General features: G+C 38.4%; 1 protein-coding gene across 2 annotated transcripts in view; it reads right to left on the reverse strand.

Annotated features, from left to right (window-relative positions):
* The window catches only part of Tph2 (tryptophan hydroxylase 2), a 90831-nt gene extending 70962 nt beyond the window's left edge, over positions 1–19869 (reverse strand). The window contains exons 1-5 of one of the 2 annotated variants that reach the window (XM_027929241.2): positions 19765–19869; positions 16981–17133; positions 14214–14397; positions 14005–14105; positions 9119–9186 (exon numbers count right to left, since the gene is read on the reverse strand). In XM_027929241.2, coding sequence (XP_027785042.1) covers positions 9119–9186; positions 14005–14105; positions 14214–14397; positions 16981–17133; positions 19765–19869 — 611 coding nt within the window. Of the gene's footprint in view, positions 1–9118; positions 9187–14004; positions 14106–14213; positions 14398–16980; positions 17148–19760 lie in introns of both variants that reach the window. The other variant, XM_027929252.2, reaches the window with a different exon arrangement.
* Between the last annotated feature and the right edge of the window lie 3679 nt (positions 19870–23548).

The raw sequence follows: 23548 nt of genomic DNA on the forward strand, positions 1-23548 counted from the left end.
AGAACTGTGCATTTCAAATATGCTGAGGATTCTGTAAAGAGCAAAATAACTTTTTAAAAGACCCAAGTCATTTAATTTTGTTGCTCTTCTTTTCAACTTGTGTGTGATACCACCGATGTCAAATGAAAGCTGCTACACAGATTTTTTTTAAAAAAGAAAAGAAAAGGTGTGGCCTCTTGGGCAGAGAAAGCTATTGAGATTCTATAGGAGAGGCACTTTTCAAACCCCTAATGTGACCTTCCTCAGAAACGATTCTAGTCATCTGGGAAATGACCCTAGAACTACAAATATTTGGTTTTGTTCTACTTTTCAATTTACCGCTCCATTTCAGAGAAATTAAAGCATCAACAACTAGTGTTTATGCAGGAGTCACGAAGGACCCAAACAACAACATATATCTCAGATTCATTCAAAACCTGGGAAAGCAAATCAATGGAGGATAATGGGATGGGACAAAATTAGCTCAGTCAGGGAGAAAACATTTTTGCCCTTCTAAGGTACCTCTTCTCAAATAGGCAGAGAAGGGGAAAAAAAATTAAAGCTTTCTCCCACATCCCAGGATTCATCAAGGTGACCATGTGCCAATGAAACCGAGGAGGAGCACATCACAATGAATGAAACTTGAAACCCCCAGCTAAATTTCTCTCAGTTGAGAAAGCACAGTCTTCCCTTCTATTCTTCCTCCCCATCTTCTATTTGTTATGTTTCCAATTAAGATTTGCCTATCTAAAAAGAGGTAATGTGGTACTCTTGACTCCTGTTAGTAATGTATTCCTTTAAGCTACATTCTGAACCCAAGCGGGATCCATAAATCATGCTTCTTCTGGCATGAAATGAGAAACGCTAAGGTCAACTGAAATTTCTGAAAAGGTGGGGAGGTGGGGCCACCCCAGTTATTTTCCTACAAGTTGCAATAATTGCAAATGTCTCTTAGGAAAGACTCAGAATCAGAAATCCTCCAGCACAAACACAAAGCTAACCTGTCACAGCTACCTGTGAATAGGAGAAATCCCAATAAGCACAGTACTGAGACTGGGAGGGAAAAGGAGGGCCTGCAAAACAATTCTCTTTGAAGTCCGGTACCTTTCTTTGTCTCTAAGCATGTTTTCATTGCATGCTCTTGGCTGACCCTGGCAGAGTCACTTCATGAAAGAAGAAATTGCAAAGACCTGAGAAGTGAGATGCTGGCTTGGTAACCAATATGCTCATTCAAAGGCAATCCATTTTATATTTACGCATCCATTCAAACATCTATTCCTGAATTTCAGTCCCAGAGGGTTTCCTTTTGACATTATATAGTATTTGGCCTTGTGGGTGAGGAAAGGAAAGTGGGGGGGAAAATGTTCCTCTCAGCTTTGATGAAGAGAGGAGGTTTTAATCAACGCCACTCCACGTTGAAAAAGAAAACTCTCCCTCTCTCTGATACAGCCGTTGTAGAATATTCACGAGTCACCCAGATTGAATGTGCCTGCTGGGCAATGATTACGCTTTCAAATATGCTAGTCTCCATTTGGGGCTGTTTTGTTTTAGGGTCTCTGTTCTGCTGAGTACTTGAGCTCTGAGCAAATGAATCACAAAGGGTACAATTTTATAAATCAGAAAATCAAGAACTAAAGAGGCTAGCAACTAATAAAAAACAGAGTGACTGAATCCTTGGCAATTGTTTTTCAAACCTAGGCCCAGCTGTGTTTTATTTCCATTCATTCTCTACCCCCTGAGGGTCTGGCTTTGGGTGGGAGGAGAAGAGTCCAGGTCCTAGGAGCACAGAGGAAATTCACCACACAGGACTGGGAAGTGGTTCTGCTGGGCCAGAGCCAGGCAGATGTCCCAAACCACCTGTGAAAGACCACATAGCCAAAGGCTGGTTGGAGTGCTGATTCCAAAAAGCCTTAAATGTTTTAAACACCGACAAGAATGGTGCATTTCAGATATGCTGAGAATTCTGCAAGGAGAAGAAAAACTTTTAAAAATGCCAAGTCACTTGGTTCTATCATGGTTATTTTCAACTTGTGTGTGAAACCACCTATGTAAAGTGGAAATTGTTTCAGACACTTCAAAACAAAATTAAAGAAAGAAAAAAAAAAAGGTGTGGCCTCTTGGGCAAAGACATTTAGGTTCTACAAGAGCAGCATTCTTAAAACTCCCAAAAGCAAGTGACACTATTCAGAAACTATTCGGCCTCTGGAAAATGACACTAGTACTGCAAATACTCTAATCTTCAATTTACTGCTCCATTTCAGAGGAATTAAACGATCAGCAATGGGTGTTTACGCAGGTGACACAATCAGCTATGTCATCTTCAGCATGTTTCCTAATGTCTCTGATCCTGATGTTCCCTCATCTTCAAAATGAGTATTATAATAGCATCTATCTCAAAAGCTCATTGGGAGGTTAAATGACAGAACCTAAGTGATATGGTTAATATAGTACTCAGAACACGGCAGGACTTTAAGAAAAGAAAACTGAAAATGAGAGCTGAGAGGTCAGCCTATGATAAACATTTCTATCATCATTAGCAATTCAGGGTGAGTCTAGCATAGCCCAGTTCCAAGTTGTACTTTCACCCCTAGCCTGGCTGAAACTCAGTGACCTTTAAGAGGGTCAGTTTTTCAGAATGAAGAAGCAAGCTACAAGCATGACTTATGAGAAACTAAAGAATATCCCCTCGAATACACACATGCTTTTTGAAATGCTCTTATAACCCATCACACCATGGGGCCTAAAACTCCTTAATTCAATTACTCTTTAAGGTCCTTTACTCATTTTTAATGAGATAAACAATTGATTATATGGAATCAGAGAACCATTAGCTACTTAACACATGATAAAAATCATCATCATGGGTATCTTAGAGTCAACACTTCCTATGCCTGCCAACATTCTGAGCCCTGTAATATTGTTAATCCTCCCAACCATGCAAGATAAAGATTGTGACCATTTTAAGAAGAGACTTAGACTAGGTCATTGCTCATGTCCACAGAGCTTGTAAATGATGGATGGAAATGCTAAACCCAGTTCTGTCTAGCTGCAAAGCCTATACCTTTGGCTACAAGTTCTGCTATACTATTCTACCTCTGCTTTCATGGGTACTGGTTCTACAGAAAAAGCATCAGCACCACGATGGTAAAACAGTTAGAGAGAGTCTTGAGGAAATGAAATGCAACACAAATTAAATGTGCATGGCATCCAACCTCCAAGATGGTCCCCAAAGAATCTTGCCATTTAGTGTTCATGTCCATGTGTAGTCAGTCCCCACTCCCCACCCATTGTATCAAGGTTGATCTGGGTAACCATAAGTATTATAGCAAGAATGATGGTATGTCACTTTCAAAGATAGGTTGTAAAAGGCTCTGTAGATTCGGCCTTGCTCACTGTCTCTTGGATCACTTTATTTGGTGAAAGCCAGTTGAAATATATTGAGATGCTTAGGCCACCCAGTAGAGAGGTCTTGCTTTGAGAACCTGAGGCCCCCCTGCCAACCACCCTGTGAGTATCCACATTGGAAGCAGATCCTCTGTCCAGTCTTCAGATAACTGCTTCCCTAGCCAACACTTTGTCTTATGAGAGACCCTGATTCAGAACCACCCAGTTAAACTGCTCCAAAATTCCTGACACTCAGAAACTATATGAGATAAAAAAAAAATGTTGTTTTAAGCTACCAAATGGTGGGGGGGAACAAAAGAAAGAAAGTCTCAGTTGAGGGGAGTGAAGAAAGGTGGCAACCAAAGGGTAATATAACAGGTTTGAAGCATGCAGGTAGACAAAAAGGAAGGATGAGAAAATAATATTAGTAACTAACACTTCCTAAATAGTGTTCTAAATGCTGAGTCTATATTGGCTAATTTCTGCTGATACTATATTAATTAGCTCATTTAATCCTCATGACAATCTTATAATGTAGTAATAGAGTTATCCCCATTTTACAGATAGGGCAACCAAGGTACAAAATTCTTAAATAATTTGCCCAGTCATTAAAGTGGTAAACAGTAAGCCTGGGATTCACCCCAGGCAGTGCAGCTCATTCCACACACTGTTTCTTAGATCTAAAGAGAAATAAGGGAAAGCAACCAAAGCCCCAAATTGGTCAGGGGTAGAGTAAATCCCATGTCTTTCATCTGGATTCTTTGATTGATTGATTGATTGATTGATTGATTGATTTTGATAAAGATAACTAAGTGCATTGTATAGCAATGACCCATTTATTTCACGTAATCCAAAAAATACTCCCAGGGAAGAAACAGATGATATATTTTTATCTTCATTTTACAGAGGAGAAAACTGAAGCTGAAAAATGTTAAGAAATCATTTGGATCTTTGAATTTGAAATCAAATGAATTTTCTTGGCAAATTAGGGAATTTTTCAACCCTAATTTAGGTCACAACTTCTGGCATGTTGAAATTTTCTTGTTTACATTACCTGTTGACATTTGTATTTACCCATTTATATTTCAGATTCCTGAGATGGGAAAATAAATAAAGAGGAATCAGTTCCTCTGAGAAGAACATGAGGTTCATGTGCCACCTTAATTTCAACCAGGAGGAAATACATTCATAACAAAACATAATCACAGTAATATTCAAAATCAATTTAAGCAAACAAGAGTGGCATAATTAAAGTCAGAGCTCGAGGCCTCTTTCCAAGAGAATAAAATAGATTGAAATAACCACCCCAACAAAAATATAATTAAATTAAATATGCATGCATGTTGTTGAAGAATAATTATTACACTAGCCCCCAAAGAAAAATTTATTTCTAGTCAATTAAAAAAATTGTTACTTATTTTTCCCCCCAATAATTTAGCAATTTTGAAAGGCACAAAAATGCATCTGGGGTTAAAATATGAAGGTGCCAATGACAGAAAACTGGATAGTTTGAGATAAACCCAACAGCTACCACATCACAATCATAATTTTCTCCTCCACCACATGCTATCTGCCCCCCACGCGCTTCCATTTCCTCCGAAATGCAAGTCTATATGCACTTCACATTATCTAATCATGGGGTGCTTTTTTTTTTTTTTCCCTGTTACATTAGGATTTCTTTTATTTGAGTTCGGGAGGAAGGGGTACGTCCCACAAGTTAGACATTCTCTCAGGGCTGATTTTACAAACAGTGTCCTGCGATCCAGAATGTTCATTCTCGGGTCTTCTATAAGAAATAATATCTGCACTAATAAATGTTTCCTCTGCTACTATTAGTGAAGCAATTAGGCCTTCCCGACACTCCTGCCATGAGCGCAGGCTGATCTGCAGGCGGCTGCCGGCTCCTGGCTAATCAATCACGTTTCTCAGCTGCATTGTCAATCAGAACCTCGCCTGAGTGGCCTCTATTGACAATCTCAGCGTGCGGATGCCTTCCCGCTCCCTCACCTCTTTCGGGTTCATGGTAATACAGACTTAGAGCCTGCTGTTTTTTCATCATAGAGTGGAATTTTTTCATTTTTCTCTGCTTGTGTTGGTTCTTTCCCCCTGTTTTATCCTTTCAAGACTATCTTAGAAAATACAGTATTCAACATGAATCCCCCAGAGTTCTTCCTGATGTGACTTCAATATATATTATCCTGTATTTCATTTATCTTCCTTCTCCTTACCTTTAGACACCTCAGACTACATCCTGCCAATCCCTATACAACCTAGAAACATCTGTACTCCATCTTTTCCTGTTTCTGACCTAATATTTATGACTTCTCCTCAGTGTCCCGAAAGCCTTAACTAATTGTCAACTGGGAATGGCATTGTTTACCCTGGGTCAAAATGGACCCTAATTATGTTTATTTTTCACTGAATATTGACAAATTATAATTGTTGTATTAATGGGGTAAGAAGCGATGCTATGATATATGCATCCAATGCAGAATGACTGACTCAAGCTAACATACCCATTGCCTCAAATACTCATCATTTATTCCTTTTAACTGAAACTTTATACCCCTTGACGGACATATCCCCATTCTCCCAGCCCCAGAATATTCCTAATTTTATCATCAAACTGTATAGGCAGCAACTTCACAAGCTCAATTTTTCAACAGTACCCCAAATCTCAAATAATCGGCTCCTTGAACCAATTTTAGAAAATCTGGCCACAGTACACTTAAATGAACTTATTTTGAGTAGTTATGGTATTGACATCTTTCTATTTTGTACACTCCAAAAGTGATCAACCCTAGGAAAATGCCTATTTCAATGAGAAATTGGGTCTTTCTTTTTCTGTAAACTAAAAGGAAAGCTTACTTGTAGCATGGCAAACTGGAGACAAAGGCCAAGGCTCATTTAGAATGTGTTAGTTCATCCCCCTCCCCCCACCACACCAGAGCAGATGCAGGAGGCCAGAAATGAGCTGGCAAGAATGCACACACCTGACTAACCTCATCCACCCTCACACTCCAAGAAACCTCAGCCACGACAGCATAAGGGGTATTCAGGAAGGATCCTTTGCTCTCTACTTCCCACAAATCCTGGATTCACATTTTCTTGATTTTCCTACTCCTGATAGGCACCTTCCTCATTCCATCCACTCACAAGAAGCACCCAAGGCAACTTGTTATTGGTACTTTGACAGCTTTTTTCACACAAACAAATATGGGAATGTGATTGCTTTTTATGAAATCTTTCCATGAAGAGAGATACTGGTCAGCATGAAAAGCATCAGTGTACCCAACAGTCTACTGATGGAAAACCAAAGAGTTTCCTGCAAGGAATACCTCTGGAGATATTTGAGCTATATTTGTTAAAACGTTATATTTGTTTAAAAGGCAGCACAAACCATGGTATTAACACAGCTGAAGTAGAGTAGGTCAGCTACAAACAGGAGGCAGCCCGTGGAAAAGGTGGCAGGGAGACAATAATGATAATTAACAATTATCATCATGGATAACATGCCAGACCTGGCACTAAGCACAGAACATGCATCTCTTTGTAAATCCTTACTACAGTCCCATGAGATGGATCCTGCTGCTAGGCTGAGCCACCAGCTGGGAAGCAGTGGAGCCAGCACTTGAATCCAGACTGTCCACTCCAGTGCCCCAGTTTCTAAGCACTTTGCTATTCCGCCTAGTTGGTCTGGGTTCAGCCCTGTCCAAGGAGCAGGTTATAATGTCCCTAGATTCCAAGCCCTCCTAGGCAAACACCCTTTGTTTTGATTCTATATCTACCAAATAGCCTTCAGATATAATTTGGCCTCTACTATCAGGACAACAGGGAGAGTTTTGTGAGTTATTTGAGAGTTGTTTCTGTTTCTGGAAAATGATCACTGTAAAATGATGAGCTGGCAATTTCCTGCCTGCCTCAGTCTCCTGTTCAGTTACAAAAGCCACATGCCTTAGGCCTGAGCACTCCCCAGCCATCTAAGGTGGGCCCATATTCCAAGAGCCCCAGTTCCACCCAGTCCTCCTTAATTCAGTATAAAACCTCCACCTATTCCAACATCCTGTTTCCACTTTCTTCCCCCTAGACACCACAGTTCAGTTTCACTCTTAAGCTATGGGAAGGTGGCAAATGCTCGTTAACACTTTGATGACTTTACCTTCCATCATTTCACCATATGCTCTTTTCCTTCTCTCCATATAAATACATTTTCTTTAAAAGCAAATGACTCCCTATGAGCAGTACTCCTTGAAACTGGTTGACCATGGTTTGTGCTGCCTTTATATATCACTACTACATCAGCTTGCCTTTGTCCACTTTCTGGCCCTCCAAAGAAGAAAAAAAGTAACACTTGAGCTAGACCTTTAGTCATCATGCCAACAAAATTCTATGTCAAACTCTAAGTCTCTATATGCTCTGCCCAATACTTAGCTTTTTCCATGTCCTGGACAGGTCATGCCCCAAAGAACCGCCTTGCCCACAACCATCTAAGGATCCCTCAACATGGGCATGACTTGACCCCACAGGAAGGCCCAAGAACCAAAGGGAGCCAATCTTAAGGTCAACAACAACTTATCAGGGCCTGATGTGAAAAGTGAACTCAGCCCCTCAGGGTCCTCCCTTGGCAATTTGGCTGGGAAACTCTGGAAGCAGGGATAAAAAAGAAGTACTGAGGGCAAAAGGGGACAAGAAGTTGGGTTTGGGGCAAGCCATGCACATACTGACGTGGCAAGGGGTGGAAAATCACAGTATAGAGGGGAACAGACTGCTTGGAAAAGAGTAGATGTGGAAAAGCATATGCAAGGAATTCTGGTTCTCATTAACAGGATTTTTATAAGAAAGGATGAAGGATGCCTGGGGCTTGGGAGGAGGAAGGAAGAATATGCAAGCATCAAGGAAAGTTAGGGATGAGCAAATAATTGACCCAACAGATACTGCAAAATTCTCTCACTTGGCTTTAAGCATTTGTGTATCATAGTTCTTTAAGTTTAAAAAAAGCAATCCTGATGCCCTCAGTAACACACATAATATCCTAAATTCTCACCAAAGACAAAATTTTCCTGTCAGGACAGTTAAACTTCTCATCTAGTCTTAACTAGAGTAAAAATGTATCTTTCCTTTACCAGGCATGGTTTTATATTTTATTCCCAAATTTATTTCATACTCATGAACTTATCCTGTCACTGCTACTTGCCTTCATCCATTATACACAATTGTCACCCCAAAAGGTGAGGTTTTCCACTTTTATCCCAGCCCTGATCTGGGATTATGAAACTCTTCCACAACGCCCACCCCCCCTCTGCCACCACCACCAGTTTCCAGAAATAGAGTTTTCAGAACATATTTCAATTATGGCTGCTTAAATGACCCCTTCCTCTGTTCTTGCTGAATCCTCTATTTTGGAAAAGATGGACATTGAAGGGGGTTATTGAATAGTCATGTCAAAACTAAAACTAAAGCACAGATTCCAAGCCTTGCAGAGTGCACAGAAATGGTTGCCTGCCTTAATGGAGCTGCGAACACAATGGTGTAAATGTAGAACTTGGCATGTGGCCCGCAGATCTCATTATTTTACAATTATACACAGATGTCAAACATCAGTGTTGGCATTTAAAGCCTATGGAGTTGGTGATGTTTAAAATGGTTCGCGTCTGCCTTCTGCAAAGTTAAAGTGAAGAGAAGACAGGTCTGTTTAACACAGCATGTGTTTTTTCCTAACCAGCCAGTGACAAGAAAGACTTATACAGGTACTTACTATTTATAACTCATGGCCACATCCACGAAATACTTCCTTCTCTGTCGATAGACATTGTCCTTAAATCCCTTAAACAGAAAAGAGATTAAGTTATTTAACAAAGTGCTGAAAAATTAGCTGCAGAAGAGCTAAAAGAAAATTACTGTGGTGTTTATTGAATGTTCAATTCAAATGTAAATCTTATCCTCAGATGACCGACTTGATGACACAGGCTAAGGCAAATTGTGCTTACAGTAAAACCTCTTTCGATTTGGGCAATTTCGACTTAGGCTCTACCAATTTGGGATATGTGGGAATTCAGTCTACAGTTTACCTTTCCCCTAGGTAAACAGAATGGCTTACTTAAGCAAATTGATATTTTGAACAATATCTTTTAGTTTTCAAGTATCATTTACATGTAATTGATCTTAATCACAAGTTAAACTTATCCTATTCATTAAAACCAGTCTCTGTAATATTGTTATTCAGTGAATTAACCTAATTTTAATGATTTGTGTAAATAACTAATAAATGTAACATTTATTAAAAACACTGTCTTCCAGAATAATCATCAGATCCCCAAATTAGTATAAATTAAAGACGTTTTACTGTCTTTTATGACTGCAGCCACACAATGCAAAATTGGTAAGGGATTAATGCACAGGGAAGCAGGTTAGCTCCACTCCACTCTGAGTTACTATAATTCTTATATGTCTTAGCCAACTTCAAGGTTTTTATCTAACATCATCCACTCGGGAAATTAAATACTGTGTCTGTCATTTTTCAGTCAAGTGGAATCCTTCTGAGAGGATTTCCTGATGTACTCAACAATTTCTCCTCTTGCCACCATACGTCCCATTTTCCTTTCCTTCCCATACTTTCAGACAATCAATTTTTTCCAGGGTGGTTTCTTCAAGCTGCTGGAAGCCCAGGAGGAATTGTTGGCATCTAACTTCTTACCTCTACAACCCAAGTAACCCCCTAGGATTTTGACCAGGAAGCAGTGGTCTCGGGCGACAGAAGCCAAGCAAGAAGACAAGCCTCGGGGACCATGGGGTTGACAGTAAAGAATAGGGATGAGGCTCACAAAGGCCTAGACCACCTCTGTGGCAATACAGATGTTCCTACAAGGTGGGCTGTTCAAGAAGGACCTCCAAACACACTAGGAAATGGTCCCATTCTCTTGTCAATTGAAAGAGAATGGGCCTCAAGGCCAAGAATCTTCACAGGACTGTCTGCTGGACAGTAATGAAAAATGCCCTTTCTTTCAAGAAGAACAAGAGCATTATTAAAGAGGGGAGAGGAAAAAAAATGCCCTGAGATTACCCCAGTACCTACAGAAATGTGACATCCTCTACCCAGAAGCTAGAACTTTCTTTCTTGTGCTATGAACTGGGAGTTTGTTTTTGTTTTTGTTTGTGGTGCTGGGGATGGAACACAGGGCCTTATGCATGCTAAACAAGCACTCTACCAACTGAGCTATATCCCCAGCTCTGAATTGAGAGTTTTTAAGTGGGGTCCATAGGCAGGCTAAAATGTCTACAGACAAAATTTTTGTGACCATAATTACCACATTTACAAATGGGTCTGTGACCTAAAAAAAAAAGGGGGGGGCCTCCTGCTGTAGAAGGTAGAACCAGACATGCTAGAAAGTCCACTTCAATACCCACTAGTAAAACGGGACTACCTGGGGTAGGAAAACAAGAAATCCAAGCACTTTATCCTTCAAAAGAAAGTAGGCCACGACAAAAAGGAGCGTCCTGTGAACAGTGAAGCATCTGTTCCCTGGTTCCTGCCAGACTGGACACCATGGTAACAGCATCATAATCTGCTGGGCTTCCAGAAGAATCTCAACTGTCTCTTCTCAGCAAACACCTGCACCTTTTCCAGGGACGCAAGAGAGAGATGTACTCATCATGCCTCATTAGCCTGGAGTGGCAGTGATTACGCACATGTTGTGGGCGAGCCAGAGCTTCCTGGATTGAACCATGACTGGCAAAGTAATCAGCACTAGCGATTACAGAGACATAGCATTCCTTGCCCATCCATTCTGAATTACAGCAGGGACAGTGTTACCAGATAAAATACAAGATGTCCAGGTAAATTTCAATTTTAGATAAACAACAAATTTTTCCAATTTAACTGGGCATCGTATATGTTTATTTGCAAAATCTGGCAATCCTAGCACCCAGCAAATACCTGCTACACAACTCCCCCCCACCCCACCTTCAATTTAAATCGAAGGGAGCTCAAGACCCATCCTGAACCCTAAAGCACCCAGCTCAATTTACCAGCTGACACTCAAGTAGCCATCCCAAATAGCTCAACCCTGGTGAGATATTAGAATCACCTGGAAAGCTTTAACTAGTACTCCAAACCTGGCCATATTCCCAGAGGTACTAACTTAAGCTCTCTAGGATGAGGCCCTGGCATCAGTATTTTTAAAACTGTCAGCTCTTACACTCAGAGCTCATCAGAACCTTCTCAGATCCACTTACATGCAGATGCCCGGGTCTTCCCTGAGAGTTCCCATTTTGTGGGCTTCAGGTAATCCTCAAGATATTATGAGCATTTTAGAAGTGGACCTTGAGCCACACTTTAAAAGACCTTCCCAGTCTAGATCCTGACTACTCAGTATGGTCCCCATCTCCCCGTCACAGTAGGGCTTGACTAGGAGCTCACTAGAAATGCCCAATCACCATCTGCATTTTTAAAAGTTCTCCTGATGATTCTTCCATGAAAGCTTAAGAGCCACTGATCTAGATATTTAACCATTTCTAGGGAACTCCACCCAGCAGCATGATATATTCCAAGCCCTTTCTGAACTAGCCCTGTTGCAAGGATCCCTGTGTCTATCTCAGAACTAAGATTATTCTCAAGACACAAAAGTACCTAGACAACTTTTTGTTAGCTTAAAAACACACCAACTTACCAATATCAAATTTTGCATAATGAACATTTGGTGTGCTTATAAAAGAAATGCATGTGGTTAAAAAAAAATGAAAGGAGAGGTAGGGGATTTCTAAGTACTTGCAATTATTTCAAGTGGTTGCACAGAAAATAAGAGAAGGTATCATAAAGTGAGTGTAATTAGGAGTAATGGAATAAAATTAAGCACAGGAAAATTTACTCTTAGTATTGGAATAATTTTTTTTTTTTCTCAGCAAGGTCAGTACTTCCTGTGGTTCTTCCAGAAAATGTCTAAACCCCTTTCTCCAGGTTGAGTAATTTTCAAACTAGACTAAAGGGAGCATTTGGAAATAGGTTATCGAAAAATCCTTTACTGTCCAGGCAATGATCTGGATGATTTAATACAGCATTTCCGTTACTGGAATTAAGCATTTACTCTTGCCAAAATGCCTTCCAGTTGTTTTATTAACTAGGATTTTCAAACACCCCTTTGAGGTCAATAAGAATTTTATTTCCACTTTTACGTAAAGAACTTGGGGCGCAGAGGTAGAGGGACTAGGCCAAGGTCATTCTGCAAGATAACAGCTGGTGTCTGTGAAGCCCTGGTCCTGCTAATCTCTTAAATCAGGCTTCTGAGTTAACTCTGACTCCTCGGGGGTTGGGAGAAGGGGAAGATAACAAATGGATGATTATTAAAGGCACTTGTGGATTGTTTTCCAATGTTCAGGAGACTTACGTGGGAATTCTTGTAAATAGTCTGACATTTTAGTGTGTGCTGGTAAATATAACACACTGTGTCCTTGCATGAATTTAGCTTTTAAAAACAATGTAATTGAATTAGGTCCCTTTGATGGTTTGTTCAAGTGGTATATTTGAATTGGTCTGAATTGATGTATTATGCTAAATGACTGGCTAGTCTGAAAAATTCCCTAGGGGTGAAGTTTTCATAGTTTCCTTTAAAACAGCAGTTCTCAAACTTAAGTGTGGACTGGTTAAAACAAGTTCTCAGATGCTGCTGCTGCTTCTTCTGCTGGTACTATACCCATATTTAGACACTGCATAGTGTGTGGTCATGCTTCAAACACCCCTTCCCCAGATGTTATCCATTTCAATAACATGAATATCTGTAAACTATTGCTTTCATAACACAAAGGCTTCCTATAAGCAAGACTGATCTGCTTGGATCTCACCCTTTTATCTGCCCATTTTTAGACAAGGGAGACTAGAGAAGGAAAAAGTGTTTAAAATGAATAGGCGCATTGCTTACGTCTCTCAGACTATTAACTGTGCTTCACTCTGACCATAAAGAAGTTCCAGGTCTCTCGTGTTAAATAAAAACTGATGTAAAGAGGGGAGGGGGAAGAATAATGGGAAATTCTTACCCCAGCATCATATTTCTTTAAAAATGGTCATTTTTATTGGAGTAGTGGAAAGAATGGTGGTAGATAGATTCAGGGTAGATGTGGGGAGAGATACACCCTCCATCACAGCCTTATTTTAAAACCCTCTGCCTTTCCATTGAGACTGAAGTCAACCACATTACTCTGCTCCTAACTACCTCCAGTCAAGGAAAATGGCAAGAAGAATTTTATTCTCTCACTGAGCCCCATCACACCTAGTCCTCCCTAGTTTCCCAAAGGTGTGATCAATTTCAGTTCATCGTTTTTCCAAGGGTCACCATCTGCAAGTATATTTCAGGCTGTCTAATTCCACAGAAATATTCTCCAGGGTATAGAATCTCCTCCTCTATGCAACCCTTTTAAAAAAATAAATGCTATGTGAAAATGCCATCTTTCTAACCTGCTTACAACTAACACATGTGTATAGGGAAGCTTTATCCTTTGAAGGTCTGTTCTCAGTTTTGGGGAATGAATAATAAATTGCTCTGCAATAAAGCATTACAATGTGATGAAACATGGCACAGGCTCCTCCCCATTCCCCAGCACCTGGGAGGATCTGGAAAAGCATGTGTGAAATTTCTTTCACCAGACACTTACTGGGTGGTCAGCGTCAAGCTCAGTACCATACATAAGAACTCTGCGAGAGCATCTGTCTAACTCAGAGATCTTCCGGGGGAACCACAGTACATCCTCTAGCTCTGTTGAAAACACAGTACAGATTCAAAATTTAGCTCACAGATTGCATTTTGCCCCTTGCAACATTTGTCAGATTGCAAAATCACCCAACAAGCAAAACCCTCTCTTGCCTTCTTCCTCTGTCCAAATGTTCTCTGGGGGATTCAGTGTTACAATGGTGGTTTGAAATTTCAGCAACTGTATGAGCTCATCAAATTCTGTTTTGCCACACTCACAGTCCACAAAGATTTCAACCTCAGAACTTCTTCGCCGGGATCTCCTGGATTCAATGTGGACCATGTTGACATGTTTTTCCTGTTACATAAGAAATATCTCCAAGTCACAATTAGGTCACAGTAAAAGGAATGTTTTCCTTGTTTGATTCTGAAGCAACAAAGTATCAAATATCCACAACAAAGGAAAAGACAATTTTCTTATTCTTTGACTAACATGTGAATATTTTTCAAACTATTATCTCTATTAGTAAGAGACCTGTATAGTTATGCCTCTGTGTAGTTTGTCCAGTCTCATTAAAAATGAAGAGAGCATTTAAGATATATAAAGGGCCATATAAAATATCTTATAATTATGAGCATCACTGTTTCCCAGAGTGGTTCACATCCCACTGGTGGTGCATGAGTATTTTGGGAAAATTTTTGTCTATTACATTATCATCTAATCCCAAGATTTTTATCTTGTATTTTTATATGTTTCTGAAAAACAACTAAAACCCAAAGTCCTGATTTTATAGTGATATAAAGCCTCCTTTTGAAATAAAGTTTTAAAATAACCTTTTAAATAAATTTTTTTTAAAAAAAAAAGTAATACAAATGGCAGGCAGAAAGGGGAAGGTTATATGAAAATGCCTGAGGTGTGGGAAATACTAGCCAAAGCATAGCCAAATTGAAGGAAAAGAACAAAAAGCAGCAAAAAGAGGATCTGTGGGAGCAAAAGAAAAACAAATATTTACCACAGGAGGCAAAACAAAAGGTAAAATAAGCTGGGCCCAATGATGCACGCCTGTAATTCCAGATGCTTGGGAGGCCAAGGCAGGATGATCACAAGTTCAAAGCCAGCCTCAGCAACTTAGTAAGGCCCTTAGCAACTTAGTGAAACCCTGTCACTAAATAAAATATTTTTAAAAGAGCTGGGGATGTGGCTCAGTGGCTAAGAACTCCTGGGTTCAATTCCTGCTATCACTAAAAAAAAGTAAAAGGATAATCATCATCATCATCATCATCATCACTCCCAAATGGGATTACTAATAACTGTTCTCTTTTGGCAATCTCCAGGCCAGCATTATTCAACTATCACTCTGAGATAGATGGATTTCCTTATAATAAGGTGAAAGGGAAAATAGTAATTCCATGCTTAAAAATCAGGTTTGAATTTCCCCAGTGATATACACTTCTTTTCCCTTTAATTAATTGAAGACTAGGTTCTCCTCTCCATCCCAACCCACTACCAATAAGCAATACATCCCCATCACTCCAGATGGTACACCCTGATTATCAGTACAATTCCTGGATGAGCTCAGAATTTTCCGCATAGGAGCAGGATAAGTAGCTTTCAGTGCCAGAATTGGATCAGACAGAGTCTTCTCCTGCATAAAGAAACAAGTCTTATGGGAAACTGTTCAAATGGTTTTTTATTATTTTAATATTTAGAAAATAATGCTCTATTTTCTAAATTGCCTGATAATATAAATAAGATTAAGTTCAAGGTTCAAGAGATTTCACATACATTATATCCCTTTGGACTTTTAATGTCCTTTGGTTGAAGCAGATATTTTTAGCCTTAGGGAACAGAGGTCCAGATGGGTTAAGTGGCTTAGCTAAGGCCCCATGACTAGCTGATGGCAGAGTAAAAACTCAGGCTGCTAACTCCTTCTCCAGGGATTTTTCCACTATACCTAGCTGTCTAATTGAATTGGTTTTCCTTTGGGCACTGTATGGACACAGCCTGAGATGACATAATTATGTATAAAATACTACCCCAGATTTCAATTACCACTGTTTATGATACCTGATCCTTTCTTCAAGGTTAAAAGGGAACAAGGAAATGGTTGCCAAATCAGGCTGCTAATTCCCTGTCTGTGATCATCGTAGAAGTATGATAATGCCTCATATCTGTACACTTTACAAAGTATTTTCACTCATATTATTTCATCCCAACAACCCAGTCATTTGGGAATTATAACTGCTACTTTACCAATAAAGAAATTGAACTCAGGTAGCAGTTCGTGATTAGAGAACACAGAACCAGGAGAACACAGGTCTGAATCCCCTGACTGCAGCTCCAACTATCTTTTCTCTGCACAGCAGCCCAAGGCATCAAGGGCAGCTAGGCTTCTTATCTCACAGCTCTAATCAACAGCTAGTGTCCCCAGAGGAAATGCATTTGTAAGGGAGCATGTTTACTAATGGTTGGAGAATCCATCCAGTGTACATTGGCAAGAAAGCAATAGCTCTTCTAGGTTTTCCTAGGTTTATCTCCACCCAGGCTCTTTCTTGGGGTCCCAAATCACAGATTTGGTGCAAATCAAACTTCATACTTATGTTTTTTAAAGATACCCCATTTGGTTCCTTTGGTGTTTGCATTTCCAAGTGTGAGGTTCACTTTTTTAACTTGTGGATTTTCTCACCTGGCAATAGTCTTTAAGTTCCTAATTGGCTAATTCTGAATTAATTTAATTAATAAATCACAGTTCATGTGAGTGTGCTTCTTTCATTGTTTGGGAGATCAATTCCTCCTGTAGGGCTTCATGAAGTTTGGTTTCCTTTGAATCTCTCCCCACATTATCTGGAAATTGACTCAGTAATGTTTTGTAGCAAATGGCAGGTTTGTCACCAGAGACACCGTCATTTTAAAAGTTATGTGATAATGTTTTATATTCACCTGAAAGAGCCTCAGTGCTTTCACCAATCCACCCACTTCGTTTTTCAAGGAGAAAATGACAGCTGTCTTGCCACTCTCGGCAGCAGTATTGCTTTTGCTGCTTCCTTTGTTGCCTTTCTTGTCGTCATTCTTGCTAGAGTTAGCTTTATTCAGCTTCAAGAAAGTACAAACACACACACACACACACACACACACACACACAATATGTTAGGATTCCAGAGTTTTCTATCATCATTTTCCCACCCCAGCTAGATATCCCATTCATATGCCAGAAGCCCCACCAATCATTCAAACTCAAGGTGAAGTTGCCAGGGCACTCATAACTTTCATCTTTAAATATTGGTCTAATTTACTCAGGGATATTATTTTCCAGTACTCCAAGACAGCATGTAAAGTCTAGAGGTTGAAATAAAAGGGAGATCAGATTTGCTTCACTTTAATGGCAACAAAAATCTGATCATCATTAAGTATAAACTATCATGTATAAATAGTCCTTGCCTTTCTTTATCTAGGTTTATTTTACAGCATGAAATCTGCTCTTTTAGCCTAGTGGAATTATTCTTATGGAAACTGTATTGGTTGCTAAGCATAGCAAAAGTAAGAACAAGTATGTATTTTTGACAATGGTAAATTTAGCTTCAATTAAGTTTTTAAGACAAAATATCCATTTAATCCTGAATACGTCAGAACATGTACTGAAACTGATTGCTTTGTGCAATTAGATCCACATTGTCAATGTGAATTGTCATTGTAAATCTAAATACACATGGAAGAAGCTGAGAAAAGAGGCCATCTTTGTCAGAAGATGGTATATGAAAAGTGACTGTTACAATTCAGCCATGAATAAAAAGGAAAAGAAGAAAAAGGAAGGAAGGAAGAAAATTAGCTAGCTATTAGGAGGAAACAGTAGAATCTGAGTAATAAAGTTCCATTAGCTAAAGACAAAAATGAAAAATGCTAACAACTCAGATCACAATGTCATAAATGCAGAATAAAAAAGCTGGAAACTTTTCATGTAACAGACAATGAGAAAATGTGATGGTCTGTTTCATGTTCTTTATATGTGAATGCAGAGTTTGGTAAACAGAGAACTATCTCCCTGGAAAATGATGATATAATACAACCACACCCATCCATTGTGTCCTGATGAAACTGAGAAGTGTATATTTAATATGGAACCAACAGAACAGTGACTTGCCATTGTCTTCCTCTGACTTCTCTACTGGATTTATTTTCATACATTAGTATTGCCTCACTAGATTTATATGTAATTAAAATGGATATTGTATTATTTATAACCTGAGGGAGAAGAATTTTATATAGACATTGATATTTGACAGCATGATTAAAAACTCAAATGTCTTTGTACTCTCAACATCTGCCTCTTCCTCACAGTATAACACACAGTTCTCAGATATTTAAGTGCCTCTTTTAATATGAAAGGATCATACATTAACCGTTACTCTGAGTATTCTTTGTTTTCCTTCTAGAAGTTCATTATAACTTCAAAATTCCTTGATGTAATATCTCATCCAAATATTCAGATATTTAAGTGTTAGAAAATCTGTTTACATTTTTGGCCTCATTTTCACAAATTGATTTAAATAGTTCTATACAAGTTGCTGTGATTACTTTTCAGCATTTTTACACATAATAAGATACCAGTATGATGCATCCCTCTGGCCCATATTTGAAGCTACAATATTAAAACAGATTTTTCTATGACAAACTGAATTGGAATTGGCTGGTGAACACTGATAGTACATGAGTGAAATGTCATTTAGTATTTTTAATGATTAGGAACCTGGATATATTTTTATTTCATTGCTGTGAAATAAAAACTACTATTTTTATTAAATCCCATGATTGTTACCTCAAATCAGGATCTAAAATCCTGCAAATACTGGGTTTTTAAAAATTTTGTTAACATTTAAATATAAAAATTCCTTTAAATTCTCAAACAAGTGGAATACTGCTTACACAACTGCATCAATTAAAAATGGAGTAATGAGGAGCTGGGGATGTAGCTCAATCGGTAGAGTACTTGCCTAGCATGCACAAGGCCTGGGTTAAATCCCCAGCACCACTAAAGAAAAAAAAATGAAGTAATGAGCCAAGCATGGTGGTCCACAACTGTAATACCAGCTATTCAGGAGGCTGAGGTAGAAGAATTGCAAGTTCAAGGTCAACTTAGGCAACTTAGTAAAACCCTGTCTCTAAAACAATATAAAGAGGGCTGGGGATGTAGCTCAGTGGTCAAACACCCAGGGTTCAATCCCCAGTACTAAAAAAAAGAAAAAAAAATTGTGAGGCATTCAAGAAAACTTTTGAACCAAGTTTGATCTTTTTCTTTTTCCAAAATCTGCACCTCCCTACAAACAAGAATACAAAATATTAGTTCTGTGTTTAATGACTGGTTTTCATAGACTTGGAGTGGGTGTAGGAAACTCTATAAGCTTCTGGAAACCATAGAAATCTATTTCATCTCCCTTTTCCTAAATGGGCTTTCAAAATTCTACATTCTTTTTTTGGTTATGGATTTGGGACATTGGTTCATACAAACTCTCCTTCTTAATGTTTAGGACACTTCTACCTTGAGGAAAGAAAGTTTATTTAGCACGCAGAAGTACATCTGCTTTACTTTATGAAGAGAAGAGGCAGACAAAAGAGAAGCAGAGAATTAAGGTGTGTATATTTACTCTACACCAGGTGTCCATATGATGAGGATAAGACTAGAGCGTAGCCCTAGAAAACTCTCTTGAATGCCAGGTGTCCAGTACTCACTGTTAAGCTGCCAAGGAGCTGATGCTCTTCAGGCACCGCTGAATCCAAGGAAAACCCTCTTCTTGCCCAGTATTTACTGGAAAACATCATCATTGCCGGCTGCATGAATCCCGATGTAATTTTTTTTCTCAGCAGCAGGGGGAGCCTACAGGGGCAATAGAAGCTCTGGTGGAGATGCAGGGAGGAAGAGGACAAGCGCTTTTGCAGGCTGCTCGGAGTGCTGTCCAGAACCCTGGTGCTGAAGAGCAATGAGAATCCTCCCCTCCCCAGACTCCTTTATATGAGTGACTGAGAACTGATGGAAAGCTGATTAGAAAGAAACTCATTTCTGGTTGCTGATGGCCACAGTCAGATTACATATTTGAAGCCTGGGGTTATCTGCTCATGATGTGATTTGTTTGTTTCATAGGTCGAGTAGATATTTGGGCAGAGGTGGTGGAGAACAATACATAAAGGGATGTTATTTGAACAAGGAAACAGCTGTTCCTTGATGTTAGCACTCATCTCTTAGCCTGCTGCTAGCAGGTTAGCCTCAGTCTTTAAGTAACTATGAATTCAAAGGTTCTGTACTTTCATTCTAAAAGTGAAGAAATAAACTTAAGATCTACTGTTTATGTTAATATTTTTTTCTAACCTGTGATGTTATGATTTTGTGTGTGCTTGTATGTGCAGTGGCTTTCATAAAAGGTACTGCTTCCTAATCCTCTCATCTCTGTACAGAGTGATGATCAGGCAACCTTATTGCAAAGAAAATGTGAGACTTTGATTTAGCCACCTGTAGATATAGCTCAAACACTAGCCCTAGAATATTCCTACCTGGAAATAAAAGGAAACTAAATACCTGTATAACAGTCATTCCTTTAATGCTTTTGATGGTCACTGAGTTTTTCCACTCCTCTTTTAACTAGATCAAATCCAGCAATTTGAAATGCATAGTCTAAACAATATTCTTACTAGTCAAACTCTAGAAAGAAGAAATTTTACCATGCCACAGAAAAATATTGCCAATCTCCTGAAAAATGGAAAATTCTTAACCAACTGTGCTTGTCTGACTAAAAAACTAAACAAAATCTGGGGCTGCCATAGCTTATCTATATTGAAAAAAAGATTAAAAATTTGAAAACAGGAGTTAATGAATTACTATTGACTAGGTTTTAATTGTTTCTGGATTCTTGGAGTATTTAATTATTATTTTCTCTAATTCTCAAAATGATTATTTGGCTTCTATTTCCTCAAAAGATCAGCTAATAAGAGAAGCAAGTTTAAGTTGAAGTAATGATCAAAATAATAGCTAAAATTACTAAGTGCTTAGTATTTCCCAATTTCTATTCTAAGAATTTTCTATATACTTTTGTAAGTCAAAACATGATTAATCATCACAACAATACTTAAAAGGTGGTCATTATTATTTCCATTTTATGTGTAGATAAACTGAGGCATGGAGAGTTTAGAACACTTAGCAAAGATTCACACAATTACTAACTAAAGCAGAATTCAAATTCAGCCATTCTGACTCCAAAAGCCATGCTCTCCACCACCACATTGTACAGTCTCTTGAGTACTAAACAAGACATGTTAACAAAAGTAGGCTCTACAGACCATACATAGATTATTTCAACTAGAACAGAGTTTGGGAAGATGTGTCATTTAATAAAATTTGTGTTAGGCATTGAACTAAATTCTGGGAATACAAAGATGAATGAGAGGTACCTACCCTCAAGGAGATTACAGTCTAGCTCAAAAAACATCTATGCAAATATACAAGTGAAACAAAACATATTGAATTCTTTACATAAAACATTAACAGCACATGGGACAGAGTATTCAATTCTACCTTAGAGGGATCAGAAGAGGGTTCTTGGAGAATCTAAGTTGAATCTTTAATTGTGAGTTTGTTTATTAGTCACAAAGAAATTGGAAATAGAAACGCAATGGTTCCATGCAAAGGGGACAACATAAGAAAATATAGAACCACTGTTGCTCAATAATGATGGTGCATAGGTATTAGGTAAGGATGACAAATGATGGGCTGGAGTTGTGGCTCAGTGGTAGAACACTTGCCTAGCACATGTGAGGCACTGGATTTGATCCTCAGCACCACATAAAAATAATTTTTTAAAAAGATATTATGTGCATCTACAACCAAAAACATATTTTAAAATTTTTTATTTAAAAAAAAAAAGGACTCTGAATGAGACAAGGCTAAAGAGGAAAGCAGGGTCCTTTAATGACATCATGTGGGCTTTGCACTTCACCTTTTCTGATATGTGAGGGTCACAACTGGAAGGGCATGAAGGTCACATAAGCATACTAATATTTTAGAAAAGTAGCACCTTGGAAGAAGATTTCAAGATTGAAGGCAGAAACCACATAGGATTTAAAATAGTCTAGCCAAGATGACAACCTGGCTTAAGCCAATAATATAAAAGATGCAATGAAAAGAACCAGAGATATGAAAGGGTAAATTCCACAGGGCAATATCCTGTTTGTATGTGGGAGCCAGGGGAAAAAAGATATTAAAAGTCATTTATTGAAGACATTCATTGAAGATATTCAAGATTTAACTACTTTTTTTCTCTCTTATAAAAGCAACTCAATTTATACTACAGAATTCCCCAAATGCTCACATACCCTTGGAATTGGGGAGGGGGTAAATGAAGGAGAATGAACAACAGTCATTCAAAGTCTATGAAGCAGTCAGACAACTTTCAAAGCTTACAACAAAATTCTAGTAACCAATACAGTGTGGCAATGTCTAAGGACAGACATAAAGATAAATGGAATCAAACTGATAGTCTAGAAATAAACTCTATTGTTTATGATCAACACAATTTCAACAAAGTCATCAAAACAACTCAATGAGGGGGAAAGTAATTTTTTCAATTTTGGATATTCTGGGACAACTTTGGATATTCACATGAAAAATAATGAAGTTGAACTTCTACCTCACCTCACACACAAAAATTAACTCAAAATGGATTATAGACACAAACACAAGAGGTAAAAGCACAAAACTCTTAGAAGAAAACATAGGAGTAAATCTTTGTGACCTTGGATTATTTCATAGACACCCAAAACATAAGCACTCATAGGAAAAAAAAGGCAAATAGAATTTCATTAAAACTTAAAAATTTTGTGCTTCAGGGTATACCATCAAGAAAGCAAGAAGACTACCCACACTATAGGAGAAAATTTGTATTTGTAAATCATATATCTTATAGAAGACAGTATCTAGAACCAACAATGAAAAAAGAGATCAATTTTTAAATAGGTAAAGGATTTATACAGACATTTCTCTAAATATATAGCCAATAGGCACAAGAAAAAAAAATGTTCTGTCATTAATCCCTAGAAAAAGGCAAATCAAAAAACACAATGAGACAGCACTTCAGACCCATTAGGATGGCTGAAATAAAAAAAAAAAATGACAAGTACGGTGAAGAAGCAGAAAATCTAGAACCCTCATATATTGTTGGTGGTGTTGGAAAATGGTGTACCCTCTTTGGACAATGGTTTGGTGTTACTCAAAACACAATACACAAAGTTACCATATAACCCAGTAACTTACTCCAGGTCTTTATAAAATGATGTAGTTCCTCAGAAAAAAAAAAAAAAAAGTCAGCAGTTCCTCAAAAAAGTTAAACCTAGAGTTACCATAGGGCACAGTCATACTACTATTCCAAGCTATACTCTGCAAAAAAAATGAAAATGTATCCATACAAAAATTGCATATAAATATCCACTTAGCATTAATAATAGCAAAAGTAGAAACAATTCAAATATT

The sequence above is a fragment of the Marmota flaviventris genome, chromosome 3 (assembly GCF_047511675.1).
Source record: "Marmota flaviventris isolate mMarFla1 chromosome 3, mMarFla1.hap1, whole genome shotgun sequence".
Classification (NCBI taxonomy): domain Eukaryota; kingdom Metazoa; phylum Chordata; class Mammalia; order Rodentia; family Sciuridae; genus Marmota; species Marmota flaviventris.